The 26839-nt window shown below is 47.3% G+C and overlaps 10 protein-coding genes across 10 annotated transcripts; 5 read left to right on the top strand and 5 right to left on the bottom strand.

Moving 5' to 3' along the window:
• Positions 1-79: 79 nt before the first annotated feature.
• Positions 80-1981, top strand: I302_107104 (uncharacterized protein; the record flags this gene model as incomplete). The annotated part of the gene is made up of 1 exon (XM_019192245.1): positions 80-1981. One exon carries the CDS (start codon positions 80-82, stop codon positions 1979-1981), a length of 1902 nt encoding a protein of 633 aa, XP_019045242.1.
• Positions 1982-2241: 260 nt separating this feature from the next.
• On the bottom strand, positions 2242-6884 carry I302_107103 (uncharacterized protein; the record flags this gene model as incomplete). The annotated part of the gene is made up of 14 exons (XM_019192246.1): positions 2242-2928; positions 2989-3338; positions 3395-3415; positions 3488-3603; positions 3673-3902; positions 3965-4039; positions 4101-4193; positions 4250-4346; positions 4422-4515; positions 4575-4630; positions 4680-4825; positions 4912-5402; positions 5460-6426; positions 6828-6884. 14 exons carry the CDS (start codon positions 6882-6884, stop codon positions 2242-2244), a joined length of 3480 nt encoding a protein of 1159 aa, XP_019045243.1.
• A 1774-nt stretch (positions 6885-8658) lies between these two features.
• On the bottom strand, positions 8659-10319 carry I302_107102 (uncharacterized protein; the record flags this gene model as incomplete). The annotated part of the gene is made up of 5 exons (XM_019192247.1): positions 8659-9134; positions 9239-9354; positions 9426-9632; positions 9783-9905; positions 9976-10319. The coding sequence occupies 5 exons, from the start codon at positions 10317-10319 to the stop codon at positions 8659-8661; spliced, it is 1266 nt and encodes a 421-aa protein (XP_019045244.1).
• An 829-nt stretch (positions 10320-11148) lies between these two features.
• Positions 11149-15364, top strand: I302_107101 (uncharacterized protein; the record flags this gene model as incomplete). Its single annotated transcript, XM_019192248.1, has 7 exons — positions 11149-11751; positions 11840-12221; positions 12285-12430; positions 12487-13798; positions 13887-14527; positions 14616-14959; positions 15058-15364. The coding sequence occupies 7 exons, from the start codon at positions 11149-11151 to the stop codon at positions 15362-15364; spliced, it is 3735 nt and encodes a 1244-aa protein (XP_019045245.1).
• A 596-nt stretch (positions 15365-15960) lies between these two features.
• I302_107100 (uncharacterized protein) lies at positions 15961-16703 on the top strand (the record flags this gene model as incomplete). Its single annotated transcript, XM_019192249.1, has 2 exons — positions 15961-15994; positions 16057-16703. 2 exons carry the CDS (start codon positions 15961-15963, stop codon positions 16701-16703), a joined length of 681 nt encoding a protein of 226 aa, XP_019045246.1.
• Positions 16704-16862: 159 nt separating this feature from the next.
• On the bottom strand, positions 16863-17801 carry I302_107099 (haloacid dehalogenase, type II; the record flags this gene model as incomplete). The annotated part of the gene is made up of 4 exons (XM_019192250.1): positions 16863-17025; positions 17092-17528; positions 17581-17607; positions 17667-17801. The coding sequence occupies 4 exons, from the start codon at positions 17799-17801 to the stop codon at positions 16863-16865; spliced, it is 762 nt and encodes a 253-aa protein (XP_019045247.1).
• A 378-nt stretch (positions 17802-18179) lies between these two features.
• On the top strand, positions 18180-19531 carry I302_107098 (uncharacterized protein; the record flags this gene model as incomplete). The annotated part of the gene is made up of 7 exons (XM_019192251.1): positions 18180-18208; positions 18280-18312; positions 18378-18569; positions 18651-18838; positions 18901-19055; positions 19148-19316; positions 19389-19531. 7 exons carry the CDS (start codon positions 18180-18182, stop codon positions 19529-19531), a joined length of 909 nt encoding a protein of 302 aa, XP_019045248.1.
• A 363-nt stretch (positions 19532-19894) lies between these two features.
• I302_107097 (uncharacterized protein) lies at positions 19895-21190 on the bottom strand (the record flags this gene model as incomplete). The annotated part of the gene is made up of 1 exon (XM_019192252.1): positions 19895-21190. The coding sequence occupies one exon, from the start codon at positions 21188-21190 to the stop codon at positions 19895-19897; it is 1296 nt and encodes a 431-aa protein (XP_019045249.1).
• A 526-nt stretch (positions 21191-21716) lies between these two features.
• I302_107096 (uncharacterized protein) lies at positions 21717-24064 on the bottom strand (the record flags this gene model as incomplete). The annotated part of the gene is made up of 12 exons (XM_019192253.2): positions 21717-21989; positions 22066-22141; positions 22215-22347; positions 22416-22679; positions 22741-22805; positions 22869-22926; positions 22991-23310; positions 23379-23501; positions 23561-23619; positions 23682-23882; positions 23942-23967; positions 24028-24064. The coding sequence occupies 12 exons, from the start codon at positions 24062-24064 to the stop codon at positions 21717-21719; spliced, it is 1635 nt and encodes a 544-aa protein (XP_019045250.2).
• Positions 24065-25787: 1723 nt separating this feature from the next.
• I302_107095 (uncharacterized protein) lies at positions 25788-26552 on the top strand (the record flags this gene model as incomplete). The annotated part of the gene is made up of 3 exons (XM_019192254.1): positions 25788-26034; positions 26259-26320; positions 26430-26552. The coding sequence occupies 3 exons, from the start codon at positions 25788-25790 to the stop codon at positions 26550-26552; spliced, it is 432 nt and encodes a 143-aa protein (XP_019045251.1).
• Between the last annotated feature and the right edge of the window lie 287 nt (positions 26553-26839).

Here is a 26839-nt window from a genome sequence, read left to right as displayed (position 1 = left end):
TTATATCTGCTTCATTGGAACACCAGAATCTTCAGTCGCTCGACATCAACACCTACAAGAGTAAGGAGGAGCTCGCGAGATGAGGGTGCGACTCCCGCCCAGCGTGATATCGCAGATCGAATCCCACCTTCGACCAGACTTCCAACCTGTCCTCACACTCTCGACCATCCGCCAACAACAGCGGCATAGCCAATACACATCTGAACAACCCTCCAACGACGCCCTAAAATCAAAGAAACAGCTCCCGTCTCCCACGAAAGCCAAAAGTCGAGGTTATGGCCTACTATCCACCCATGTCGCTCAGCCAACATCTCTATCCCCTTCGTACATTTACCGTACCTCCCTCACCTCGCACATCGAAACAGCACACCATCACCTCGCCTCGCAATCGTTCAACCCATCCTCCTCTCAATCTCGACAAGATCGCCAAGTATCATACTCGAAGCTCATCTCATCATTCCTGGATCATCCAAAAGGTTTATACGCAATATCATCTCTACTAGATCGTTCCCTAGAAGAGAAAATACCAATATCCATACCCACTCTTACATCCATTCTCAAATCCAGCTTATCTTCGGAAGACATCACCGCTAGGGTATCGATAATCAACAAGATCTTACCGCTCTTACCTGACCAGCTGGATATCCCCTTGTTAGATGTATTGCTGAGAGCGGTTATAAGAGATATAAACCCTGAGATTGGTTTAGTAGAAAATATGATTAATGACTGTCTATCCCTATCTACCAACGATGCAACGAAGATGGAGAAGCAAGATTGGCCTTTGGAGATATGGGATCTACTATTCACATCGCATTATTATCAATCCAACTTCAAAGGATCATTACAACTGCTCAAGGAATTTAGAGGAACCGTTCAGACCAAACTCGACTCTATACCTTCATCTTCCACCAAACCTGTAACGCTGGACGAGAAAGATCAATTGGCAATATGTAAAGTCTACTCCACGGTACTCAACACATGGCGAATGTCCAACGATATCCCAAAAGCTCAATCGACCTTCCCCAGGAACCTGGCAAAAGATCTAATAGATCTGATAGGAGAAGGTACGAAGCCAAGTCTAGGTTTTCTGAACAGCTGGATGAAAGCTGAGCGTATGGCTGGGGATTATACCGCCTCAAGGAGGATATGGGATCTGATTGAATCGAAGGAGGTAGAAGATCATCTACCAAATCCGGATTCGTGGATAGCCCTATTCCAACTTTACCTTGGTCCGTCGTCGTCCACAATTCAGTCATTACCGCCACTCAAGAAGTCGATTAAAAGAGTATTCAACCAGGCTAAACGATATCCCCAATCGAACCTTCTCACCTCTCCATTGATCAACACAATCCTCAAATCAACATTAACATCGGATCTACCATTAAGTTTATATGTGTTACGTCAAATGACTCGATACGGTATATCACCCGATCGAAAGACCATAGATATCGTTTCTTCAGAAATGATGAAAATGATCATACGACTTCCTCTAATCGATCAAATCAAGCTCGGGATCAACCACTCGACTAGACGGAAAGATTTACAGTCGCTCAGAAGTAATAGGACGAGGATGGGATTGAAGTTGTCTGAATGGGATTTGATCAGTGAGACTTTACATCATATCAGTCGAAATGGAGACATGGTTTGGTTACCACTTTCAATGCCTATTGGGCGGATACGGCACGACGACCAGGACGAAGATTTGGATTCGGACCAAATGGAAGACACTAGTTCGAATGAGTCGAAACGTTCTTTGGTTGTGGGGCAGGCGGAGCAGAAGATGAGTTTACCTGAGAAGGTATTACCTGCCATGATGGTTTTGATGGAGAGGTTGGTTGTTTTGCTGGAATGTAGGACGATACAACACGAGTCTCACGATCAGTCCCCAACTCGAGAAGATGGTGCTTCGTTGTTGGAAAAAGGAGATCAAGAGATATTGGATAAGATAATGGATAAAGTACGGAATGAAGCTTTTGGTTGATATTTTGCTTGTATCACTACCACTCCGTGTACAGTGCTACGTCGATAGTCAAGTTGTAGCTTTCCCCCCTGTATGTATCTCAATTACATGTGTAGCATAACAGATCTGTGGGCAATACGATATCACTCAAACACAGAAACACATCTGCATGACATAGACGATACAGTTCCATGCGCATGAACAAAGACATCCTTTCTCTAAGCTAAAACATATGAATAGTAAGATACAAATACATGAAATCCATTCCCCCTAACACTCAACTAATACATCGGTCCACTATAATCCACGAACCCTCCCCCAGCCCCGATTCCACCCGGCACAGCTGTCCCCTGCACACCCATACCCATATTCATATTCCCCATGGTCAACCCGTCCATCGCCATCCCCCCAAACGTCATCCCATTCCAAAATATCGGCGTGGGCTCATAGAAAGTCTGTAATCTTGCCCATAGTTCCGTGGGGTTCTCAATCCCGCCATTAGCATTAGCGCTGGAGCTGTTCGAGAGCGGGAGAGCAGTGGGAGCAGATTGGACTAAAGGTAAGACTACGTCGCCCTCGCCTGTAGTGGGGTTGGATGGTAGAAGCCAGCCCGTCGAATTTGGTTGAGCGTAGGGTCCGACGGCGTACGCTTCTGGAGCGGCGTTGGGGTTGATCATTGGCGCTTGGAAGGGGATGTTGTTGTTGGTTTCTGAGTCTTGGCCCAGGTATTGAGGTTTAGCTGGAGTTTGGTCGATTGTCTGCGGTTGGCTGGGGTTGGCAGCAATTTGAGGGACGGATAGAGGAGTATTGGTCTGTGGGATTGAGGTGTCTCTCCCGTCAACTTGACCTCCCAACAAGGCAAATAACATGTCTTCTCCTTCTTGCGAGATGGACGTCTCGGTGGACTGTTTACCGATGACTTGAGGGTATCGATTGGCTACTAATGCTTTAAGGATGGGTAATAATGACTACACGGCAATATGTCGGTCAGTCCATTGTGTTAGATAACAATGTTCAAGAAGACCCACCAAAACACCTAAACTCCTCTTACTTCCATTCTCACCAATCATATCACATGCCTCGCTCAACTCTTGATAAGCTGACCCAATGAAGGTACTCTCCAAGTGAGGTCCGCACCAGATAGCCAGAGCCGCCATCGAAACGGCCGCAGAGAAGGTCTGAACCCACACCATCCAGCATCTAGCCATTAACCTAGGATGCTTGCGTGCCATATAATACGATGTGAGAGTGATGGCGTGACATGCTCGATAGGTCATCGAAACGGTTTCTCTATCAGCATCGCTGAACACGACTGATTCGCGAGGCTGTGATCGAAGTCGAGCGACCAGACGCCTTAGAGCGGGTCGGAAGAGGTAGACTAAAGGGAGATATCAGCATCGACATGAATCGCCCGTATACGAATAGCAGACTCACGCATCGCTTTATAATGACACACTGTTCCGGAAGACACCATCAACATACATCATCCACATCCAAAAATTACAAAAATTGGGGAATCTCACTTACTAGACGTAGTAGTAGACTGTAAAGCCATAGCATCATCACCGGTGAACCCTCCCACGGGAGGCGGCAGAGGTCCTCCTCTTAACAAAGGACAATGTAACCAGGGAATAGCAGTGACACTGAGCAAATTATAATCGTGGAAGATCAGCGAAATTCTGTCAAAGAGCAGTTGAGCAAGTCGCACTTACTCGAACTGCATCAACTTGTTCTTGACGTCCTCGACCTTCTCCCAGCTAGCAGGAGCGGAATCGGGTAAACATCCAATATCGATAACTTGAGTTTTAACCAGTTTCATGAACTCGTATTTCTTCAATGACAAGGTTGATGTGTTCTTGGGATAAGCAGCTTCGACGTATTCCATTGGGATCGCTGTTCTCTGACCGTGGTTGAGACAGATCAAACAGTCAAGAACGAAAATCTGTATGTTTCGAAAATCAGTTCTGATCTATGTACAGGAACAATTATTCGCATTACACTCACCTCGTGGAACACCCGACGTCGGAATTCTCTCTCTTCCTCGGGTAGAGATGGATGAGGGTCTTTGTGTAATCCGAGCTGGGAAGTGATATAACATGAGCTAGCGTCATCGAGATGCATCAACGAAGAGGTGACTCACCTGCATAGAAGCAGAAGTCATCTGTCTCAACCAATAGAAATTGGAAGCTCTTGCCCCTCGCCATCCAAAGCCAACAAAGAGAGTAGCGAGTGCCTACATACACTCTGTAAGGGATCATCCTTGCGATGTACGGATGAGCGAGAGCTTACCAAAGCCTGAACACCAGCAACACTTGAAGCCCATCCAAATCGAGTGTCAAAACATCTCTGAGTTGCGTCCCAGTACTCAGCAACAACAAGATTTTCCCTGATCAAACGAGAACGTGAAGTCCATCAGTCTTAGATCTGACATGACTGTAACACAAAGTCATGAGACACTTACTCATCAGTAGACATGTCAAGGTAAGTATCCAGCGTCAAGACTATCAAGACTACCGCCAACTTATGGGGTGAAAGAGGGTTTGAAGGTGTAGGAGCTAAACGCTTGGTCAGCCCAAAATCCTTCCCCAAGTCGAGGTCCATGGACTCGACTCACCATAAACAGCTGGTTCATAGATAGAATCAAACTCCTCTTTGTGCAGCACCGTTTGGCTGTATCGATATCAGCGATGCCCAAATAGCATAAGGGATCACCACTTACTACCAGACAGAGGTCTTCCAGAAATTATTCGCTCTTCGCTGTAACTCTTCCCTGGGAGGTAACACCCTCAGAATCTTCTTGAGTCTTTCAAATACTTGATGACGATCATCAAGATCTTCGTTCGGCTGATTACCGACCGTACCGATCTGCGCGGTTCATACCATTCATTAGCTGCTCGCACTGGATATAAGGATAAGGGACTGGATATAAGGATAAGGGATACAGGACTTACAATCATAGCGGGAGCAGCATTTTCACCAGCCCATTCATCTTCCCTCTTACCTTCCGGTGCAGCGGCATCTTCCGTCAACAAGCTTTCAACGGCCATACGACCTTGGGAGCTCGATCTCTCGGCGGACATTTGCGGGGTAGCCAGGATGAGACTCGAAGCTGAGGATGGTCCCTTGGGTGATCTGTTGATCGCATCGCCATTCGAGTGAGAGTGGGAGTGAGAATGTGACCCAGATTGAGGTGATTGATCGAGCGAATCATTCTGCAGTAAAGGCGGTGGTGGAGGTAAGGAAGCGAATCCGCCATCCAAGTATTCAGGTGCAAGTAATGGATGATGGTTTGCTGAAGTTTTACCATGCGATTGGAATAATGCTGATTCCAATTGAGCGATCCGTTCATGAAGTTGTTCAGTCGATGCTAGGACTAGTCGTTTACCTTGCATACAACTTAGATCGCCTTCAGGACACACAAGTGCGCATCCTCTTCTTCGACCTGTGTATCGATCAATAAGCGTATGCCAATTACTGTGTTGTATTACAGCTGACTTACAATTTGAGCAAGGGAAAACTCTATCACATTTAGCTTTTAGCCTTCTACACTCTGCGCAACTCTTCTTTCCATCCTTTTCAGCTTTCTTGCTCGCCGCTTTACTATCTTCTTTCTCCTTCTTGGGCTTCTTAGCGGATGATGGCGCACTATCTCGTCTTTTCAATCCTGCTAGAGCTAAAGAAGCTTCCACTTCTCCCGGATCACTCAGCGGTCTGGCATTATCTTGATCATGTTGCCGTTCCCTCTTCACTTGTCTGGTCGGAACTTGAGAATCAGATTGCGAGTGATATGATTGAGGCCAACCTTGTATCTGTTCATTCGTGGTGAAAGGTCGTGGTGGCGTTGACGACCATCCATTTGCTGGAACACTGCTAATATAAGGTTGCTGACCTCTGGGTTGTCCAGAATTCGGCGAAGAATTGGTCGTGGGTGGTGCCCACGATCCCATAGAAGGTAATTGCCTTCCATCATGATTGTTTGGTGTGGAATTACCAGATCTCGAATTATCATGAGTACCATTAGTGAATAATGGCGAAGGGTTATATTTCTCTCCAGGGATAGGTGGGGGCGGTGGGTAAACCATGATAGCCGGTTGTTGTTGTGCTTGCTGTGGTTGTTGTTGTGGTTGATCTTTCTTTACTTGTTCAGTAGGAGTGATATTGGCACTCTTTCTTGGTCTACCTCTCTTGGCTGGGATGACACCGTCGACAGGTATAGGGATCGCCGCTTCGGCTTTTGGACCTGAAGATGACTTGGGCGATTTCCGCTTCTTCTCCGAACTCTTACTTGGCTCTACCGATTGAGCAGGTGGTTGAGGAGTGTATTGAGGTTGTGGGTTGTATTGCGGCTGAGGTTGTTGATATCCTGGTATAACGTATGGAGGAGGGAGGTAAGATTGATTGTTGATAGGTTGAGGTTGGAACTCTCGAGAATATGGCTCCGAAGGGATGTTCGGATTGGGTGGGTACTGTGATTGTAGTACAATATGATTTGTCAGCGGGCAATCTAGCGATGAGGCTTCGATGTTGTCTTTGTAACATATCAGAGTTGAGAGAGATTGAACAGTTGAGTATGTCAAGTAGATAGATGAGGGGAGGAATGGTGACGATGGGCTATGACAATCCCCTTCGAATTCCAACTCCGGATACACCGCATCACCACTCTAACTATCGGTGAGACCGAGAACACCGGATCAAAGGCGATCCATCTTTGCGGATCACTCTGCCGCTTTGTTTGGCACAAGCTAGACTCGAGGTCTCGCCGCGACGTATCCCTTGACAATAGACCAACATGAAAGACTCGAAAGGCAGAGATGACAAATCCCCGCGGAATCTCCCATCGGGATTAGATGAGCAGAAGAGTACTTACTCCATTGTTGCCCAGTGCACCCATGGGTTGCTGTGGGGGATAATTTGAAGAAGGCATGTGGGGCTATAGTCTACTAGTGGTTGGGTTCCAAGATAGAGGATGAGTTGAGTATGGGTGATATAGGTATAGTGCCCGAATGACCGGTGGTGATAATAAGGTATGTATGAGATTTGATTCAATCTGTTCCCGGTATATCCGGGTGGGGTGTCCTTGGTCCTTTGCTTCCCAGTTCTTTACTGTCCTTTGCTATACTACTCTTTCGTCTGGTCCACGCGATGCTGGCTGTCGTATATCAAGACTGAAGATGTATCGACAAGGTATGCAATGTCAATGATGAGGTCGATGAGATGTGATAGATGATAGATGGTGATGATGATGTTGCAGAGTATAGTAAGAGTTAATTTTCTCTCTTTGCTCCTATATGGCCGAGATTCCCGGGGAGAAAATCAGAGGGAGGATTCCAAGTTAGAGTAGTACTCGTTTTCACTTACTCTGGTCTCTTCTTTTTTCCATGTTATTCCCTTTTTCACCCGGTCTGTGCTTTTCTTCCGCATCATACTGAAAGCAAATTACCTAAATTGGAAATTATGGAATGTATCATCTCGATCATCTTTTCAGGAACATGGCATTTTTAACTTTTGCTTTCGATTGGGACCCAAGGAGGAGAACGAGGGAGGAATGTCATCGATCGTCATGCTGTAATCTCAATTCTAGATCCAACACACTAGTAGAAAGAACAGTACTGTAGCCCAGATCATTCGTACGACATGTAAGTAGAGTGAACTCGCATATCGCAAGCGATTACATATCTTAAGCATCATGTCGATCTTGTATGAAACCCATAAGGAGAAGTTCAGATTACTGCGAGTTACGGATAAATAATATAGTATCTACCCGTTATACAGAGTAGACGTGATCACCGAAGGCCATCGAAACCCAATTAAGACGCGTCGCACTTCGATCTCTTCTTCTCTGACGTGCGAATCCCACCTTCTCTACCCGTCTACAGCCACAAGCCAGATGCCAAATTGCCAAAAGCACACCAGCAAGAAGCTAGAAGAACAGGTGTACGTCGCCGTGATTCCGAAAGAAGCCTATTCGCTAGCCTCGATCACTCGATCACTTGTGGGTGGTGAATCATAACGACAAAGTATAAGATTTTGTAGGTGCCATCATATCAGTCGAGGGGTATCCCATTCCTGCCGCGGTACTTCCATTCTTCGTTGGGCTGACCGGCGATGCTGGGAATGTATCTCCGAGCCGGTGATTAGGGATAGGCTGTAACGATTCTCAACTATCAGCATGGACAACTCGTAATATTGCCACGGTTCATCGTTTTATACAGTACTGTACAGTGTATTATGGATCTATTAGGCTAGATTAGGCCTTGGTTAGTCGTTCGTGAAAGGCAGATCTCCATTGTGGGAAATCAGCAATACGGTGCACAGGTTGTGCTTCTTCGCTGCCCATTCGTTGAGGCTGAGAAGGGTTGTTGTATCAGTCCGGAGAAAGATTGTTTTTAAGGATTCTTATTCGAAGGAGTAGTGATCGAGTCGCGTTGTAATGTCGCTACTACATTCTCGTTGAAGTATAATGCGGGGAAGCTGTGTACAATGCTGCTCGATCTTGAATCAGAATTGCAACAATACTTTATCTTGGCTTGATGAAGCTTTACTCCTCACTTGGTTTCATGATAAGGTCGTAAATCACCAATGCTGTAAATCATATCACACCTTTTCTGCAACAAAGGTCCATTCCTCATCAAAAGACATCCGAGTCTCCCTTTACCTACAAGTACTTCTCTAGTGAGATGAAGAAGCACATGAGCAAATCAATGCCCCCTCAAAGCCCTAATCAGAACTCTTAAACCCGCCACATCGCTCACATCCGCTTGATCCACCTTACTCCTCCCCTCACTGATCTCCTTGGTAGTGTTCAAAGCACTCTCCACCAGCTTTGAAGTCGTCTTCACCCCCCTCTCTGAGGGGTGCCTACTCCCACTGAGCCTTCTTCGGATGGACGAAGAGGGAGATCGAGAATGGTCCAGAGTAGACCGCAAAAACCCACGATATCTCGAGCTGGACGAAGTACGAGGAGCGTGGTGAGATCCGGTGTCCATCCCTGTATCGATTGACAGAAAGTCTCTGGAACTGCCAGGAGAAGTGTTCTCGTCCTGACTGTATCGGTTGATCCACCTCGAGTACGAGGAGGTTCGTTTCCTACCTCGCTCTTCCTGGATCATGTCGCCCAGGTGGGTACTGGTAGTACTTTGACCGGAGTCTTGTCGTTCGCGTTGTTGTGATTGACCTGCGTCCAAGGGTCTCACGCAGTCAGCCGAGAGGGGTAGACATCTGGACAGAAGCAGAGTAGTCGTATTCTGCATCTCGACAAAGATGGTAGTCCAGACTCACCACTAGCAAGTCGTCTTTCCTGCTCCCTCAGCTCGAAGGCACGTACCTTCCCTTCTATCACTCCCAACTGACGATCCATGGATGATCCCCTCGTATGACAGGAAGTGACCAGCTTACTGCGTCGAATCAGCGCCATGACTGACATACCATATCGTATTGATTGGGAGTCGTGAGACAGGTGACTTACTTGGCAAAATCAACGTATTTATCCCGCTCCGTCATATGATGACAGGCAACGATAAATACAGATTCACAGATGACACCGAACTTGTCGAATTGCTCTATAACTATCTGAGGATCTCCAGACTCGGTTGGGATACTCCATTTGGCAGGATCTGGGTGGTCCGCTGCACACTGGAGGGAGGTTTTCTTAGCTCCTGCGTTTAGCTGTAGACTATGCAGGGGGTCGCAAATATCAGCATATCATTCCCACCGGAGACACGCCTCATGAGTGGTGAGTAAGTTACAGTATAGGAGTACTACCATACTATCCCGAGATCAAATAGGTCCAATTTTGCTTTGTAACTTCATCGACCAAACTTACAGCGTTTTATCATGCCTTGTCAATCCACAAGAATCCATCTGCCTCGCAAGATCGTTCTCAATTTGATTTTCCGGTTGCTCGCAAAGGTCAAGTTCTATTTTGTATATCCTGCGCTCAAGATCTCTACCAGGCAGAGCAGTCAGTCGGCTTTCTCCTGCCCTCCTCAAGCCAGAAGTATGTTTAGACAGCTTACTCTCTCGTGAGGTCCCAGAACTCATGGCGAATTCCAGGTAAACATGGTACTTCCTCCGTCTTCGCCTCTGTCTCAATGACAGGGGCAGTGAGATCGCTTTGAGCCCCATACACTGGGGTATGAAACACGATACCTCCCTGAGAATGTTCGCTCGGACTCGTATGATTAGAATATGACTCATATTTTTGATGTTGATGTTGATCTTGATCGAAATATGTTGATGCACTGCCGCCCGACGAAGGGGAAATGGTGATTATGGGAGTTTTCGGCGAGCCCTTTGATTCATTTGTGTGGGTACTCGCGATCGATGTGCGTAGATGGCTCGGATGAGGTGGTCGGGACATATTGTGTTGAGTGAGTTTCATTTTTGCTGTATTTGCTGCAGGGATATATACTTGAAGATAAGATATTGGAAACCATTTAGGTGCAGGTGTTCATGTATATAGAGGCGATTGGTCCTGATGCCAGGTCGGATCGAAGCATTTCGAGGCTACTATCGAAGACTCGACGTCATGAACCGCCGAATCCAGCTCCGAAGGGTTTCGTACTTCCCTTTCATCTGGGATTGATTCGACCAACCATCTTTGAGCCTTCTCGAGGATCACTATTGGGACTGTCAACTATCACATAACCTGCTCGAAGAAGGACTACAACACCGGTAGGATGGTTTACGACACAAGGCCGAAGCATAGCGCAATCAGTGGGCAGTACCAGCATATTGAGTGAACCGAGATGAATGGTCGACCAGGCTCATTCCCGATGTATAATCCTCAGCTGCGTGTGGACGAGGTGCGACCTGTGCAGCAGGAAATCATTCAGTGCAGGTACTGATATTGTATGATGATAGCAGCATGACATGCTGATCTCAGCAGTGGAATGAGAAAGGTGCGTGCCTAAGAATAGAGTAAAGAAATAATGATCCGGAAGTTCGGACCATGATTCCCCCCCTTAGCTTGGTCCCTTCGGCCCCACGCCGAACATGCTTATGAGCAGACATCTCAGGGTAAAATACATATAGGTCACGCTGACACTGACACTGACAGTGGTATCCATCTCATTTCATCATCCCTTACTCAAACAACTATATTCTCAGTCCCACTCATCAGCTCGTCAGATCACCTCATCTAGCAGACATAAACCCCCCAATCCCCACCCTCAAAACGACCAGCCAACATGGTAACCTCACGGAGGGTATCCTACATCCTCCCCTCGCCCGATCAACCCCCTCCGCTCTTATCGCTCCCTCCGCTGGGTCAACAACGTCAAGGCCACCCTTCACCGTTCTTCATACCCAAGACGGACGGTTCAGGAGCGAGCACACCTGGTGCTGCTCTCGGATCTCGTAATCCATTCCTATCTGCTCAGACACCTTCCACCGAAAAGCCATCACATCCCAGACATTGTTTGGGGATCACATCCCTCGCATTAGATACTTCCACTTTACTGTCTGAATCAGATTCCCCAGGTGGTATATTGTATACAGGGGGAAGGGATGGGTTGGTAGCATCATGGGAACTCAATGTACCGCACAAGAAGAGACGAGGAGGGAGGTACGAGATTTTACCTGGACGTGGGCAGAAGGTGAAATGGGAGAGAATAGGAGATGGAGCCGAGTTCTTCGATGATGAGGAGTTTGAGGATGAGGAGAATGATAGGTTGAGTAGTGAGGATGAAGGGGATGGATGGGTGGGCGTATCTGGAAACCAAAAAGCAAAAGGTGAAATACCCTATGAGGATAGATGGGAGATTGATAAGGATGAAATAGTCAATTCAAAGGTGAGTTTTCCCTCCCCCGTCGTCTCTCAGAAGTATATAACGCATAGGAGCATGAGTGCTGATTTTGGGATGTTGTGATATCTTGCAGCCCGCGCCAACAATATTCAGACAATCTGCTCAAACACATACCGACTGGGTTAATGCGATGTTACTATGTAACCTCAATCAAACAGTCATAACAGCCTCATCGGATCGTACGATCAGAGCGTGGAATCCACATGCATCTTCCGACGACCCAGCATCACTCTCACCTTCATTGGTAGGAAGTCACAGAGACTATGTACGGGCATTGGCATGGGCGAAGTATCCCGGATTACTATTTTCAGGTGCATTGGACAGACATCTCAGTATATGGGATATCAAGAGTCAGGTACATGAACCTGTCTTCAATATCGATTTGACTAAAGTGGATGATTTCGGCGGAGTAGGATTGGAAGGTGAAAGAGGTAGTGTCTACGCTTTGGGTGTTGGTGAGTTGTACAACAACTAGGAAACGAGATCTTAGGATCATCTGATAATGGTATATCAATCAGATCACGCTGGACAAGTCTTGGCTGCCGGAACACCAGAGAGAGTCGTCCGATTATGGGATCCTAGAGCTGGTGATCACAGTATTGGGAAACTTATCGGTCATACTGATTGTGTGAGAAGTATCGTCTTCAGTGAAGATGGACGATATGTGCGTGTCAACTTGGCCTGATCTCATCGCTCCTATTCGCTGATCTATCCCCATAGATGCTCACTGGATCCTCCGATACCACCATCAAACTCTGGTCACTCGCTGCTCATCGATGTCTCCACACTTTCAGTCACCACGACTCCTCCGTATGGTCTCTCCATTCCACTCATCCTAATCTTGAGCGATTCTACTCCGGTTCTCGAGACGGTTACCTCTGTGTCACCGACCTGGAACAATGTGGGGATATCTCAGAAGCAGAATGTGTGGTCCTTGCAAGGGAGGGCGAAAGCCAGAAGAATGGTACCTACGAGTCGAAGACTGGCGATGAGGGTATCAGATGTATCACCGCCATGGATGACGAATACGTTTGGACCGCCACTGGAAGCGCGGAAATCAAGAGATGGAGGGATGTTGGAAGAAGGGTTGATAGGTTGAACTACGACTTTGATGGGTTATCATACAATGTTGCGACCGAACGAAGTCCCCCTGCAGAAGTATCGATCACTGTACCGTCAGCACTGGGATCACCTTTTGCCGGAGGAACCGGACAATCTACGAACGGTATAGCCGGCCCAGGATCACCAGCTTCTGCCTTACCCTCTAGCGTTCGAGATCGTCTGACAGGCAACGTCCCGCAACAAAGACCAAGCAGTCTGTCCGGTGCATCAATTGCCAATTCAGTCGCTTCTGAAGATGGTCGAAACAAAACAGGAATCAATGGTATACCGTACCAATCACTCGTATGCCTTGGAGCTCCAGATTCACCATACTCATTTGGCTTCTCACAACATCGTCAGGAGGATATGCAAAGGGAACCGTCAGTTCCTCAAGGTTTGAATGGCCTCCTGAAAGCGGAGAACGAGTCACCCAGAAGAATATCCTTCCAGATGGACCATGATCAGCCAACCGCAAGGACGGAGTATGAAGATCGTGAGGTTGCTTCTGAAGCTGTACCCTTACGAACCAATCCCGATGAGATCATAGCTGGGCGTAGCGGATTAGTCCGATCGTTGATTCTCAATGACAGACAACACGTCTTGACGGTTGATACCGAGGGTGAAGTGGCTGCGTGGAACATTCTCCGTGGAATTTGTATAGGAAGATTCAGCACTTCGGAAGTAGCAGAGGCATTGCATCTTGAAAGGGGTGAAAATGCCGAGAAGGCGGTTAGGAAGCATTCTCAAGAGGTGTTGGAGATGGTGAAAGAGAGGGTTGAAGGTGAAACGATGGTGATCACTTGGTGTCAGGTCGATACTAAGATTGGAAGTCTGGTCGTGCACCTTGAAGAAGGGAGAGTGTTTGACGCGGAAGTCTATGCGGATGAGCTAGGTGTTGAAGGATTTGAAGGTAGTCGAGAGGATATACGAAGTGAGTTGAGGTATTACATCGAATCGAGCAATCCTTTCGTACAATGGAGAGCAGCAGCACTGATGAACGGAACAATGTTCGTGCATAGTCAACCTTGGAAAATGGGCTTTAGCGAATTTGTTCCGAGGCTTGATCAAAGCTGAAGAGCGAGAAGTAACGGACCTAGCAGTCAACCGAACACCCTCGACAGTGAATTCAAGTCTACCGAGCAGCGTACCCAAATCACCTGGTATTACTCAGATATCGATTGAGCGGCCAGCCGATATACCTCATCCGCACAGGAAGAGAGCAATGACAGGATCATTCTCAAATCCTAGACCACCTTCATTGAACATACCCGGATTAGTCTCGCCAGCAAGCAGACCCGCAGTACTACCTGAAGTATTTGATGAGCATCTATCAAGAAGTGCACCCGAGTCGAATAGCTTCTTCCAGAATTTCCAGGCGCTCAAAATCCCGCAATCACCTAGTGTAGCTTCGACTACCAACCCCACCCTATCGCCCAACACTGAACGAACCAGTGCGTCAAGGGATTATTTCTCTTCGAAGAGGAAGAATGATCCTTCCCCTTCTAGGGAATCTACCGTGAATACCCCATCTACCCCTGCTACCTCGACTACCGGTGATAAGAAGGGATTCATGGGTAAGATGAAGGGGCTTGGAAGGAAGAAACAGACCGAAAGTGTTATGAGTCCCGTTGTTGAAAAAGTCGTAACTCCAGAGGATGATGTGAGTTCTTCATCTATATCCCAGTCATACCGTTTTTGATTGTCGGTCTAGGAGTGGTGTGCTGATGATATGTAATCAACAATCCCAGGGCCCCAAAGTGTCAGACAGAGAAGCAGAACAACTGCACATCCTCGATACCGTCCGTTCCCACCGATTCTCTCCTCCCGGACCACTGGAAGCTCCCTACATACCATTACCTCTATCTACCGCTCTGCTCATATCTGAAGAATCCAAAGATGCTGGAGCGTGGGTAGTGACGTACCGATCTCAGGTATCATCCACTGAGAGGGATATGGAAGATTTGGAGATGAACTCGCCTTTGTGGTTGTTGGATTACCTGTTTGCATCCAATACGAGACAGAAGGATCCGGTTAAATTGACCTTTATATTGGAGCCTGCACCTGGTAGTGGGATGAAGGATTTGCCTGAAGGGTGAGTGTTTTCTTCGCCTACTTCCGTTATGACATTATGGCCTTCCTCCAATCTACGCAGTATCGAGATGCTAATATTGATCTTGTTCGGTCCTCTAGATCCGCAAGACTATCAGCCTCTCGAGCTCTACGAGCCAAGAAGATCTCAGCCTTCATAGTCGACAAATTAGACTTATACAACCCTTCAAAACTGAAACTACCTTCCTTTGCCTCTCATCATCACCTCGGTCGAAGATCTTCTACATCCAATGAAGATAATTTACCTGCTCCCGAGGAGATCATCGAATTGATATGTGGGAATGAAGTTGTTAATCCTAAGATTACGTTGGCGACGCTCAAGGCTTATTATGGGAGTGGACCAGATATGTTATTGTATTATAGATTGAAGAAAGGTATACAGGGATAGGTTAAAGCACAAGAAGGGGGACAATCGGATGGCAGGGTCAAAGGGAGAAAGCTTGTATCCCAAAGGAACGTGTTTGATTAGATGACAATGACTAAAAAGGGATGAATGGGAAGAAGAGATATTGAACTGGGAAAACGGAAGGAAGGGACAGACTATCTGAAGGGATGTTATCTTATCTTGTAGCGCAAAATGCAATATATACCTCTGTTGATCTGGACTCAAGTTCACCTTCAAGGAAGCCAGGTCATTATGGAGAGATGTCTGATCATGCCTTTGGAAGGCTCATCGGAGAAGAAAGAAAGGTATCTTGGGAAAAAGGGAGTAATATGTCCACTGAGACGCGATTCAGGTAGCGTTGTCCCAAAGTTGTATCAGATTGTAGTCCTACATGGTTCAGTGGGATCGGGCAAAAGGGGAATGTCGTTCTCAACGCCCTTGCCAGCTTGGTACTCCTCAGCTTAATGCATTCGCATACAATCTCGTCTCTCGATCATCCCACCGAGACCAACACACAACAAACCTTTGACACTTTATAACCTCTAAGCCAATTCTTTCGAGTTTCAAGTTGGTAGCACAGAATTCAAAAGAAAGATGAGATGCAGTTGACCACCACCCAACAGACAGTAATAGGTGAGTCAGTCGCCTGCGGACCTCTCTGTCAGTCAGCTATGCTGAGTCCATCCTCTCCCTAGCCATCCTAGCGATCTTCCTGACCTTCATTTTCCTCCTCTTCCTATTCTGCCTCTACTCCTCGCGACGAGCTCGTAAACAGACCGTCGACGCTCAAAAAGCAGTCCTGGGACGATGGAAAGAATCGTCGGGAGGTAGTAGTGGAGAAATCACCATACCTAACCTATCTGTTCCCTCAATGCATTCGACGCAGCGACAGGACTACGACCTCGCCACTCTACCTGGATCCACACGGGGCGAGAAGAGGGGAAGTGGATTAGCTGGTATCGGGACTTTCTCTGCTTCGCCCTCTCTCAGCAGACCCCGGACCCACCCTGCCCCAAGTCCCAATCCCGATGTTGGAAAACCATTCCCTCAGTTACCGCCTAATGGAGAGTTGGGCCAACCTCGCAGAAACCCTATCCCAACCCTCTCACGCCCCATGTCATGGTCCCGAGGTATATCGCGCACGAGATCTCGGTCCAAGTCGAACGTCAGTGATAGGTCGATATTCAAACCTAATAAATCGAGGTATTTCCAAAATTACATGAACCCTCCTGGTCCGCCGCCACCATTACCGAGGAAGAGCTCTGCTAGGTCCGCGAACAGTAGTAGTACTGGGAGTTATGGACGGGGGGATAGGAGGGGGTTGATTGAGAAAGCGAGGTAGAGATGATTGATTGAAGGGGGAATGATAAATACATGATGGCCAAGGCGAGTTGTGTTGTACTGTACATAAGTTAATTTTATGTTGTTTACGATCTGTTTTTTACAATAAGATGTGAATCACACCATATGTAATACATAATGAGAGCTACCTGCCGAGTCTCTAGGAGCTCTTGATGATGGCTTGAGCAACCTCCATTAAAGTCTTGCCGACTATATCTGGTCTTCCGCCGTATGTCTTATACCATTCCTTGAGACTTTCATCTTGCTCGTCATTATCTACCAGTTCCTCGGGGAAGTCGGAGAGCACCAGACCGGTCTTGAACCTAGTGCCCTCTCACAATCAGCCCAATCCTGCCCCATGATACGAGGTGGAGCAGAACAATACTCACCCAGCTTGCTTGGCAGCCGCTAGATCCCACAAATGAGCAGCAACGAACCATCTCTCCCCCTTCTTACCATCTTCAAGCTCAACACACAGCTTATTCGCCGCATCGTAAACCTCTTTATGGGGCTTAGCATACCCCACATCATCGCAGCTTATCACCTTCTCTACATATTCTGCAACACCAGCTTTAGAGGCATATCCTTCTGTCGTGGACTTAGCTCCGTTGGTTACGATTGCTATTTTCGCTCCGTTCTGCGATAGATGACTGAACGCTTCTTTCAGTGTTGGTGAGGGTGGAAGGGAGGATAGAAGAGAAGTGATACTTTCCAGATCTGAAGAGCTGGGTGGCTGTATAGAGAGTGCCGAAGAAAGAGATGAAGGGAGAGAAGTCTTGAGGATAGAGGCTATCGGAGGAGGTGGTGGGGAGATTAGGGATAGATACTGTGGAAAGGATTAGCTGGGCAGCATGGATTGTCAGGAACGCAGAATTTACTGTATAGTCCCTCTGAGCGGAATGAAACTGATTGAAGGTCATTCATCAGCACGTTTGAGATGAGCGTCGTGATTCCATGGACTGACCCAATCCAACACGAATCCCTTGCTTCCCAACCCCTTCTTTGCTAATTCTTCTCCGTACTGCTTGTCGACGGCACCGATGATATTATGTAGAGTGAAACAGGTACCGAGAGCGTCGAAGCAAACTGTAAGTGTCATCTTGCTTATTGTACTCCTGTCGTCAGAGACCAGTATGAACGGCAAGCAGAATGACCAAGACTTGATATCATACTGTATCCCTTCTCGACATTCTGACTGGGTAGTCACCTTCCATCTCGTTTTGATGGTTCATGTCGTCATGATCATCACCAGTCACCGTGCCATCTTCTGCTTCCGTCGGAAACTCATGTGAATGTTGCCCCGCATGACCAGCTTCATCTTCCGGGCATAATCCGAGGGAGCGAGGTTGGTTATCAGTCTACCGATAAGGAATATATATATACCTACAGTTAGTATATAGACATGTAAAGGTCATTGACATTCTTACTACTCTTCATTCGAAGCTTCATTGATACGCGACAGATACGAGAAGAAACAATGACTCTAGGTGGTAGAAAGCTTATCAGGTGAGCACAGCTCGGCTCGGGTTTTGGCCAAGACGGTGATCCGAGATTGACCTTGTGACTTAATTGAGTAGTTTCGGTGTAGACGTAGATGCAGTAGCGGGATGGTGAGATCCAACTTTGTCTAGCCCCTCGGTCTGACGGTAGTCTGATAAGTGGTCTCAACGTATAGGCTCGGATCTTATGGTGGTGAAGATTCCCCTGGAGATATCTCTCGAGGGATGTTTGCTGGAGAAGTCGGTTGTCCGAGGTTGCTCAAGCTGTTCGCCAAATACGGTATAAAGACTACCTGGTTCATCCCTGGCCATAGTCTGGATACCTTCCCGGAAGAGATGGCAGCGGTCAGAGATGCGGGTCACGAGATGTGAGTCTCCTCCCCTTCCTGTTTCCCCTTACGCCCTCTCGTATCTCGTTCAAAGGAGCTGATAAGCTTGTGCGTTGATAGTGGCTTGCACGGCTATTCCCACGAGAATCCAACTGCCATGACTGCAGAACAGCAGCGAGATATTCTCGAGCATACTTTCAAGCAACTCACGGAGTTCTGTGGTAAGCCACCTGTGGGAAGTGTTGCACCATGGTGGGAAGTCAGTAAAGAGGGTACAGAGATGTTACTGGAGAAGGGTATCCTGTATGGTGTGTTTTTCCAACTCCAAGAGTATGCATTGATGGGAAAGACTGAATTTCGCTATCTTTAGACCACTCATTTCAACATCACGACTGTCTGCCTTATTACCTACGGATGGGAGATAGCTGGAAACCCATCGACTACAAGGAAAAAGCTAAGAGCTGGATGGAACCTTTGAAGAAGGGTGAAACGACAGGAATGGTCCAGATACCTGCCAACTGGGATGTGAGTGTGTCTGCTTGCGTTTCAATTCAAGTTTTTGGGAAACGCGAAACTACCTGTCATGAATGAGATGCCTGACGGTAAATCTTACACAGCTTGATGACCTCCCACCCATGATGTTCGTCAAAGGATCCTCCAACGGTTTCGTTGACGCCCGAACAATCGAGACCAAATGGAAAGATCACTTCACATATTGTCTGAGGGAACATCCCGATGGGTTCTGTATGCCTATCACAATCCATCCGGACGTATCAGGTAGACCTCGTGAGTATAGTATCTCATCATCCTGCCGTATCGAGGAAGCTACTTGCTTGCTGACTGGTCATCGATGCTCAGACGTTCTCATGATGCTTGAACGATTCATTGAATGGGTAAACACCCACGAAGGGATAGAATGGGTACCTATGAAAGACATACAAGAGCAATTCAGGAAATCGAATGCTGCTCCCGAGGGGGCTGTGATGCCCAAAGGTTTATAGGTCAAGGTTATGTCGATGGCTGTAGGCGTTTCGTTAAAGTTAAGTATATGTATGTTGAAGTAATTCTTATGAGGTTGAGTCCTGTTCTGTGAGCCGCTTGCAAGTAGACAGCCGGCGAGTGAGACTACGTGATGTGCGGTGCATACAATTTGGACACGTAATATCTGAGTAGGTTATCAACTTGGTCTATGTTTTGAAAAGTCCGCCCAAGGTGTATTCTATACAAGAGTGGTGGTTTCTACTACGATGAATAAATGACAAGGGAAACCGAAATCGCTTTTTGGCGGTAACGATACCATATCAAACCTGACTGACCAGAGTGCGCTTAAATCTTCGAATCTAGCTACCTGTCCTGTCCAGTCCTTAGTCCCTCCACGTGTACTCTGGCAGCTTATATCTCTCCCCACTCTGGAAAGCCGGAGCTACGTATTTTCCCATGACCTCCAAAAGTTTACTCCATGTCAAAAACGAGAAGATCCTATTTCTCAACCAGATCCCACTGGACGTCTGAGGGGCCATTGCCGTCCTGACAAACGGGGGTGTCTTCTGCAGATCGTCGATGATGGGTCGCATTCGGTCATTGTACGCTTTCAACCCCGCCTGAATCCATTCTTTCTCATGCGATAGCAATTCTCCAGCCAAGATGTACGCTCCAGTAAGAGCTAGTGAGGTCCCTCCGCCCGTCGGACCGGGACCATATCCTGCGTCTCCTACCAACGCGAAATTGACCTTGTCCGAGTACAGTCGAGGGAGTTTGACCTGTACCCATTCTCCAGCGTAGAAATCTCGGGAATCCATCATCCCTTTCAATATCTCTTCTTCCCTCCATCCTGATCCTCTAAATACCTCGCTCACAAAAGTTTTCAACCTCGTTTCACCCGCTTCCAATGCTTGCCTGAAAGCTTCGTTATCCGAATCAGCCTCCGACGACGCCCATCTGCTGAGAACCACTTTAGTCGAGTCAGGCTGGGTTGTATCCAGAAAGATCACTCGACCTCCGGGCGCCCCGTGGGCTAATGCGATATTCCCATTATCCTCTGGACCTTTGGGGATCGAGAAATTGGCGGTCCAAGAATGTACGAGATGTACGTATTCCCTGTTCTTTTCGCCATTCAAACCTAATCCGATCGCGCGAGTTCGCGAAGTCGCACCTCCACAGTCGACCACCAGATCATATTCTGCCTGAGGGAGCCGACCATTCTTGAATCCGACGGTAAGCTGGCCATCCCCTGGACGACTGACGATAGACGAGACCTCCTCTCCAAAGACGTAGTTGACATTTTGTCTGGCCAATGACAGATCGACGAGGATTTGCGAAAGATCACCACGATAGATCTCATAGTCTGAAAGTAAACTTTGAGTGTTCTGTTCGCTTTCCCGCTTCTCTGCACTTCCTAATACCCCGTAATTCCCACCACGAGGATTGACGATTGATATACCTCTTAGATCCAGTTTCTTCTTTAGGACCGCTTCCTCCATCCCCTCCATCTTACGCATTACTGATACTCCCAGATTCCGTATATCCACATTATGACCGCTGCTCCGGAGGCGGGGGAATCGCTCGATGACTGTTACTTGCGCGCCGGCTCGACTTAACCAGTAGGCTGTAGCTGGTCCAGCGATGGATGCACCACAGACGAGCACTTTGAGATTCGACATGAATAGTTATTTGAGCGTAGTGGCCCTTGCTCTGTGATCTATCACAGACTGGCGATTCGTATTTATATATTTGTATACAAGTTAGCAGTCGCGTTGCACGTAGTCTATTAATAGATGGTATGTTGGCCGAGCCGAATGCCCGAGGTCCTGACGATCAATGTCCGTCTAGGTGCTTAAGCGACTAAAGCGGTTAAAGTCATCTCAGCATAATGGCAATTCCTCTTGCTCCTGATTATACCTTATTGCCAGACCTGGAAGCATCACCTAATTCCAGATTACGTGCTTCACTTTTCTGCTGACCTTACATCGGGCACTCCTCAGGTTAGTAATTCGAGACTGTTTCCAAATGAGCAAACAAAGTTGGTAGATGCACTATCGATACATTCAGGAGTAGTAAGATGGGACAGTATAGGTATATCTGTTGTTATCTGGTGAATCAAACATTATAAATTGTAATTGCTTCTTGTTCTGGGAATCCGCGCCGAGGGAATACTTCGAAGCCAATTACGGCGCCATATCTAGCATGTTAATCGGAATTGGCAACAGCTAATAGCGCAGGATCAGCAAACTTCCCATACACTGAGTATAGGGGATACCTACTATTTGACTTCTCGCCAGGTATGGCATTCTCGACATGCTGTTGCGTGACCTTCTTTTCCGCCTCGGGATTGGCAACGAACGTAGTATCGCTATGTCTTCGACCGTCGATAGGTTCTTGTTGAGAGGAAGGCACCCATGAGCTTGATCTCCATGCTGGCACTTTGGTACGATAGAGCTCGTCTACTTCTTCGAGCGAGATCTACATTTCGACGCCAAGAGCTTCTAGTCAGCATGGTGACGAGCCTGTAAAGCGAGAGCAGAGGATATGTACATACACCTCTGGTTTCGGGGATCATGAAGTACACGTAGACGAAGGCGAATACCAAACACCCACAGAAGACCAATAAGATCCTGGATGTCATATGCGTCAGCTACTCCTTATTTTCCCCTCAGCAGACCCAGAACATTGATGGCGAGCACTTACAAAGGTCCGATATCATCAGCGATAAGTGGCGAGAAGTACGATAACAGGAAGTTCCATAACCAGTTCGTAGCAGCTGCCAAAGCGATACATTTCGACCTCACTCTTAATGGGAAAGTTTCTCCCATCAATACCCCTGAGATTCCATTCATCAGCTATCTTATCTTTCGAGATATATTGTCATAAGACTAGAGATCGACTCACAAGGTGTAGGACCCCAGAACATGGAATAGAACGAGAGGTGGAAAACCGCAAAGGCGATCATGACGTTTCCACCTATTTGTCGAGTGCTCTCCGAGACTCCTGCTGTGTCAGTGTAGAAGTGTCCTACCAGACCGGCAATAATTGCGCAGACTGCTTGACCGGCTGAACCAATTAACAGGGATTTTCTCCTTCCGACATGCTCAATAGTCCACATGGCAGGGAAGACCATGAATAGTGAGATTCCTCCTAGGATGGCTTGAATGGCTGTAAGGGTACAGTATGGCTGGTCAATGAGAGCCTATGTGCAGAGACAGGTATAGCTTACAGTACGAGTCGAGACCTGTACCAGCTGCTTCGAAAAACACGGGACCATAGTAGTAGTAGAAGTTCCTAAAATCATGAGTGTACATCAGCTTATGAGCACGGCTTAATCAATTGTGAGGAGTAGCTCACTGTCCGTTTAATTGCTGTAACATCTGTACCATACAACCGTTCAAAGTTCGTTTCCACACTATAAACATAAACAATAAGCATCTTGCAAATCCTCCAGTCGAAGGTACAGCTATCAAACTCACTTCTACTTCTGGTGGAGAAACATTCCAACCATCCAGCCTTTCCACCCTCGTTCTCAGCTGTAATGGCAGCTTCCAGCTCCTTCAGCACAACTTGAGTCAACTGATCATCAACACCACAGTCGTTCAGCGCTGCGATCGCCTTGATAGCCTGTTCCTGCTTTCCTTTACCGAGTAGTAATCTTGGTGATTCCGGCAACAAAAGAGATCCGCCCATTAAGATTATTCCCCATACTAGTTGGAGACCTATGGGGATTCGCCATGAAGCGGAGTTGCTGATATGATGGGTTCCCAAGTTTACGATATAGGCCAGGAAGAGACCACTTGGAGCGGGAAAAGGCGATCAGCCGAGATGATCAGTCGTAGACCGGTCGAAGCAGGTGTGACTTACGAGATGATTTGTACTTGATACAGCACCAATAAAGAGCCTCTCAATTTCTTTGGCGCAGCTTCACCGATATATAATGGTACGATAGCCGACAAGGCACCGACACCTAAACCAGCTACGAATCGACTATAGTGCCATAATCGTCAGTGATCATCACCACACACTGCAAGAAGCGATGTACTCACCCCGCGGTGAGTTGACCAAGTGTGAAAGTGGTTACTTGTACGATAACACCAACGAAAAACTGGTCCCGCAGAATTAGCACGTTTTCAATCGGGCCGACGGGAAATGGAAATCAGAACCTACGATGGCAGACCAAAATAAGATCGAACCTTTTCTACCCAGAGTATCACTGGTGAAAGCTTGTAGGATGGCTCCGAAGAATGTACCTGCCGATAGAAGGGATGTAATGATCGATTGATTCTGGGATGTTATGGCTGTAGCGTCGGCACCTTGGATTCGGTGGATGAAATCTGGCATGATCAGGCATCCTGAGATGTAACCGATCTGTCAAAAGGCATCACTGTTCAGCACACTGGTATGGCCAAGGAATAAAGAAGGCTCACATCATATCCGAATAACCAACCTCCGACTGAACCACCCTCGTTAGCATCGCTCTGCCTATTTTCGATTAGTCGACGTTCTTACTCACAGGCAGCGAAGACACAAAATACGATTGACCTCTTCATGATCTAGATCTATCTGTACACGCACAAATGTATGATAGGTGATCTGTTGAATTTGTTCTTAATCGCTATGACTTATTGCTAGGTTAGTACTCCAAAATGGGCGTTGAGACAGGTCAGTACAACTTGATCACATTATATAACTCGATATTCCAACAGTCACTCTTACTTGGTATGATGACATTCTTAGATAATCGGGCCGGTTTTCTGCCGCTGCTTGACATGACATGTCCTAGTTGGTCCGCATTCACGTTGGGCTCCTCGATCAGGACATTTCTGGAGAAGATAGGGTGAAAGGCGGTGAGGAGGGCTACAAGCAACGTCATCCCAATATGTAATTTACTTCTCTTGACCTATCAAACATTCGGACGAGAGGGGCCTCTTGTTGACGATGAGAGTAAGCGACGAGTTTTAGGGTGGAATCCTTCAAAACCCGAAGTTTCTTCGTTCGACCACATGGGGCCATGTCGATGGTAATGCCGTTAATCGCAATTTAAGCTGCTCAACTCTCACATTAACATTAGGCTCCGCGTCTCTCGGATAGCACAGATGCAGTACTCATAGCGTAGATGCCAGAAGCGAATGAAATGTTCAAATCAGATTCCCACATCTCGTCATGCCTCCACATGGAGTGCCTCATCTGACGTAGGTGGCGCTCGGAGTAATTTCCTGAAGGTAGACCTGGCTAGTGCGGCAAAGTCCATTGTCTTTTCGGCGCTGTGTCGAATCGTGCTGATGGCGGTCCGACGTTTAGCGTAAGTTACGATGGAAAATACCGTCGGCTCTACATGTGAGGGTTTTGAATGACTAGTGGGACTCGCAGTCGGCCGCGGCATAGAGCGACTTGTAGCGGCTAGCGCTGAACGTTTGTGACCTTGACAGACAAGTCCATGTACGATACGGATCGCGAACATAACATTTGGGAAAAATGTACACCAATTTACAGCGTCCCTGCATGGATGACAGCTTAGGAAGTGGTCTATGGGTCCTCCATCTTTGGCGGTGGATTCATACGGTAGTGAGTTTTTCTGTTGACCGAGCTAGCTCTCCCAACAAATCCGCTACGGGGATCTCTGGGCTCAAGATGCGCGCAGACGTGATTGCACATCATGCTGTTCTGGCTTACCTCGCTGCATGGCTTAAGTCCAAAGGGGATTTCCAACAGCCCTGTACAGTCTTACATCAAAGTCATTTACATATAGGAGCAACAACTTTTAGTCAAGACAGGGACAGCCACTCTTGTTGTGATCTCAGTCAAGATTTCCCGATAATGCTGTCCTGTCCGGCGGTACCAAGTCACCATTCTTATCGTCTGACCATCTTGTCAGTCCCTCACTCAGACAAGTCCACTAATGTAGTTCATGTGAGAGCATCCATCAATCATATCTTTGTAAACTTTGCAGAGAGACACAATAACACACTCACAATACACTCGTATCTGATGGTTCCGTCGGAAAGGAACCAATCATCATGCCAAAGGCAGAACGGGATCAAAAGTTTCTTCGTTGACGAAAACAAAAGCAAGAGCAACTCATAACAGCGAAGATCCTAGTAGAGTAGTAGAGCTGATCATTTCACTTCCAAGTTCTGACAATCAGATCAATCTAAACATATCGTATATAATATACTGTCTATCCAGGCCCAGTCACTCACCATTCAGACCAAACACAAGAACATCAAGGCAACAAAGTAGATCCAATTCCCAGACCCGACATATCCCCCCAACATGTCAGACCCTCTCCCTCCCCAATCTTCATCCTCCTCGAGCAAACCATCCATGACCCCCTCTCAATTCCACATACCTCTCAAAAGATCACCCGAGAAGGTCTACACCGGCCCATCACCTGAAGAATTGTCTGCACCACGTACGCGGTCTCAGGCGGAGAAGTATTTCGCGAGGGTCGCTAATGAGAATATACTGCCGACGAGGGCTAGTAAGATCTTGGGTGTGGGGAGTTGGGCGTTGGGTGGATGTGAGTTTTTGTTTCTTCTCTGGTATGGGTCTGGGCAGGTTCGTGATGTAGTGGTGGGAAGAAAGAAGGACGTGGTCTTTGAGAGCGTTGAGCTGAGTGCTCGGAGGGGTCGTGGTGAACTTTTATTGATGTCATTCGTATTCCGGTCATTTTGTTCGGCGAGATTGACTTGAACGATACAATCACTCGAGAGTCTGAAGATCAGCTGACACGTCATACCGCAGTCGCCTGTTTCTACATGGCCCTCTTCGCAGATTTCGGTGAACGCGAGCACGTCTTCTCACCTGTGAGTAACCCTGTCTCTCCAACCATTCCCCTAAGTCCACACGCTCTTCCATCTGACTCAAAGCTTTCTCACTGGAGACCCATTTGCTGACGGAACCATCCACCATCAGGTCCGAAGACAGTACGCTGCCCTCAAGCAATCATTATTCACCCTCTCGCCCACTGAGAGGGAGATGATGCGTGTTGATCAGCGGACACAAATCGAGAACCAGAGCGAGAGGAGGCCATCATAGTTGATCTTGTCTTGTATCTTGGCATAACGTCAGGTTACAAGAGAAGGATATGGCAAGGACGAGGAACTATACCTAGCATGCATAATATACCCAGAATTAAACGTATGTAATCGTATCTCAATGTTCAAACTCATAACAAATCATCCTACATCATACCCTCTTTCTCTTACTCAATCGCAAACTATGAGCTGGTTGATCAATCCAATAATCGTGCATGTTCATGTCCGGCACCAAGGCATAAGGCATAAGAAGGCATAAAGAGTGACGTTAAGCTAGTTGTGGAAATC

The sequence above is a fragment of the Kwoniella bestiolae genome, chromosome 5 (assembly GCF_000512585.2).
Source record: "Kwoniella bestiolae CBS 10118 chromosome 5, complete sequence".
NCBI classification, from domain to species: Eukaryota; Fungi; Basidiomycota; class Tremellomycetes; order Tremellales; family Cryptococcaceae; genus Kwoniella; species Kwoniella bestiolae.
The sequence above is the reverse complement of the archived record's forward strand: the minus strand, read 5'-3'. Positions and strand labels throughout refer to the sequence as shown.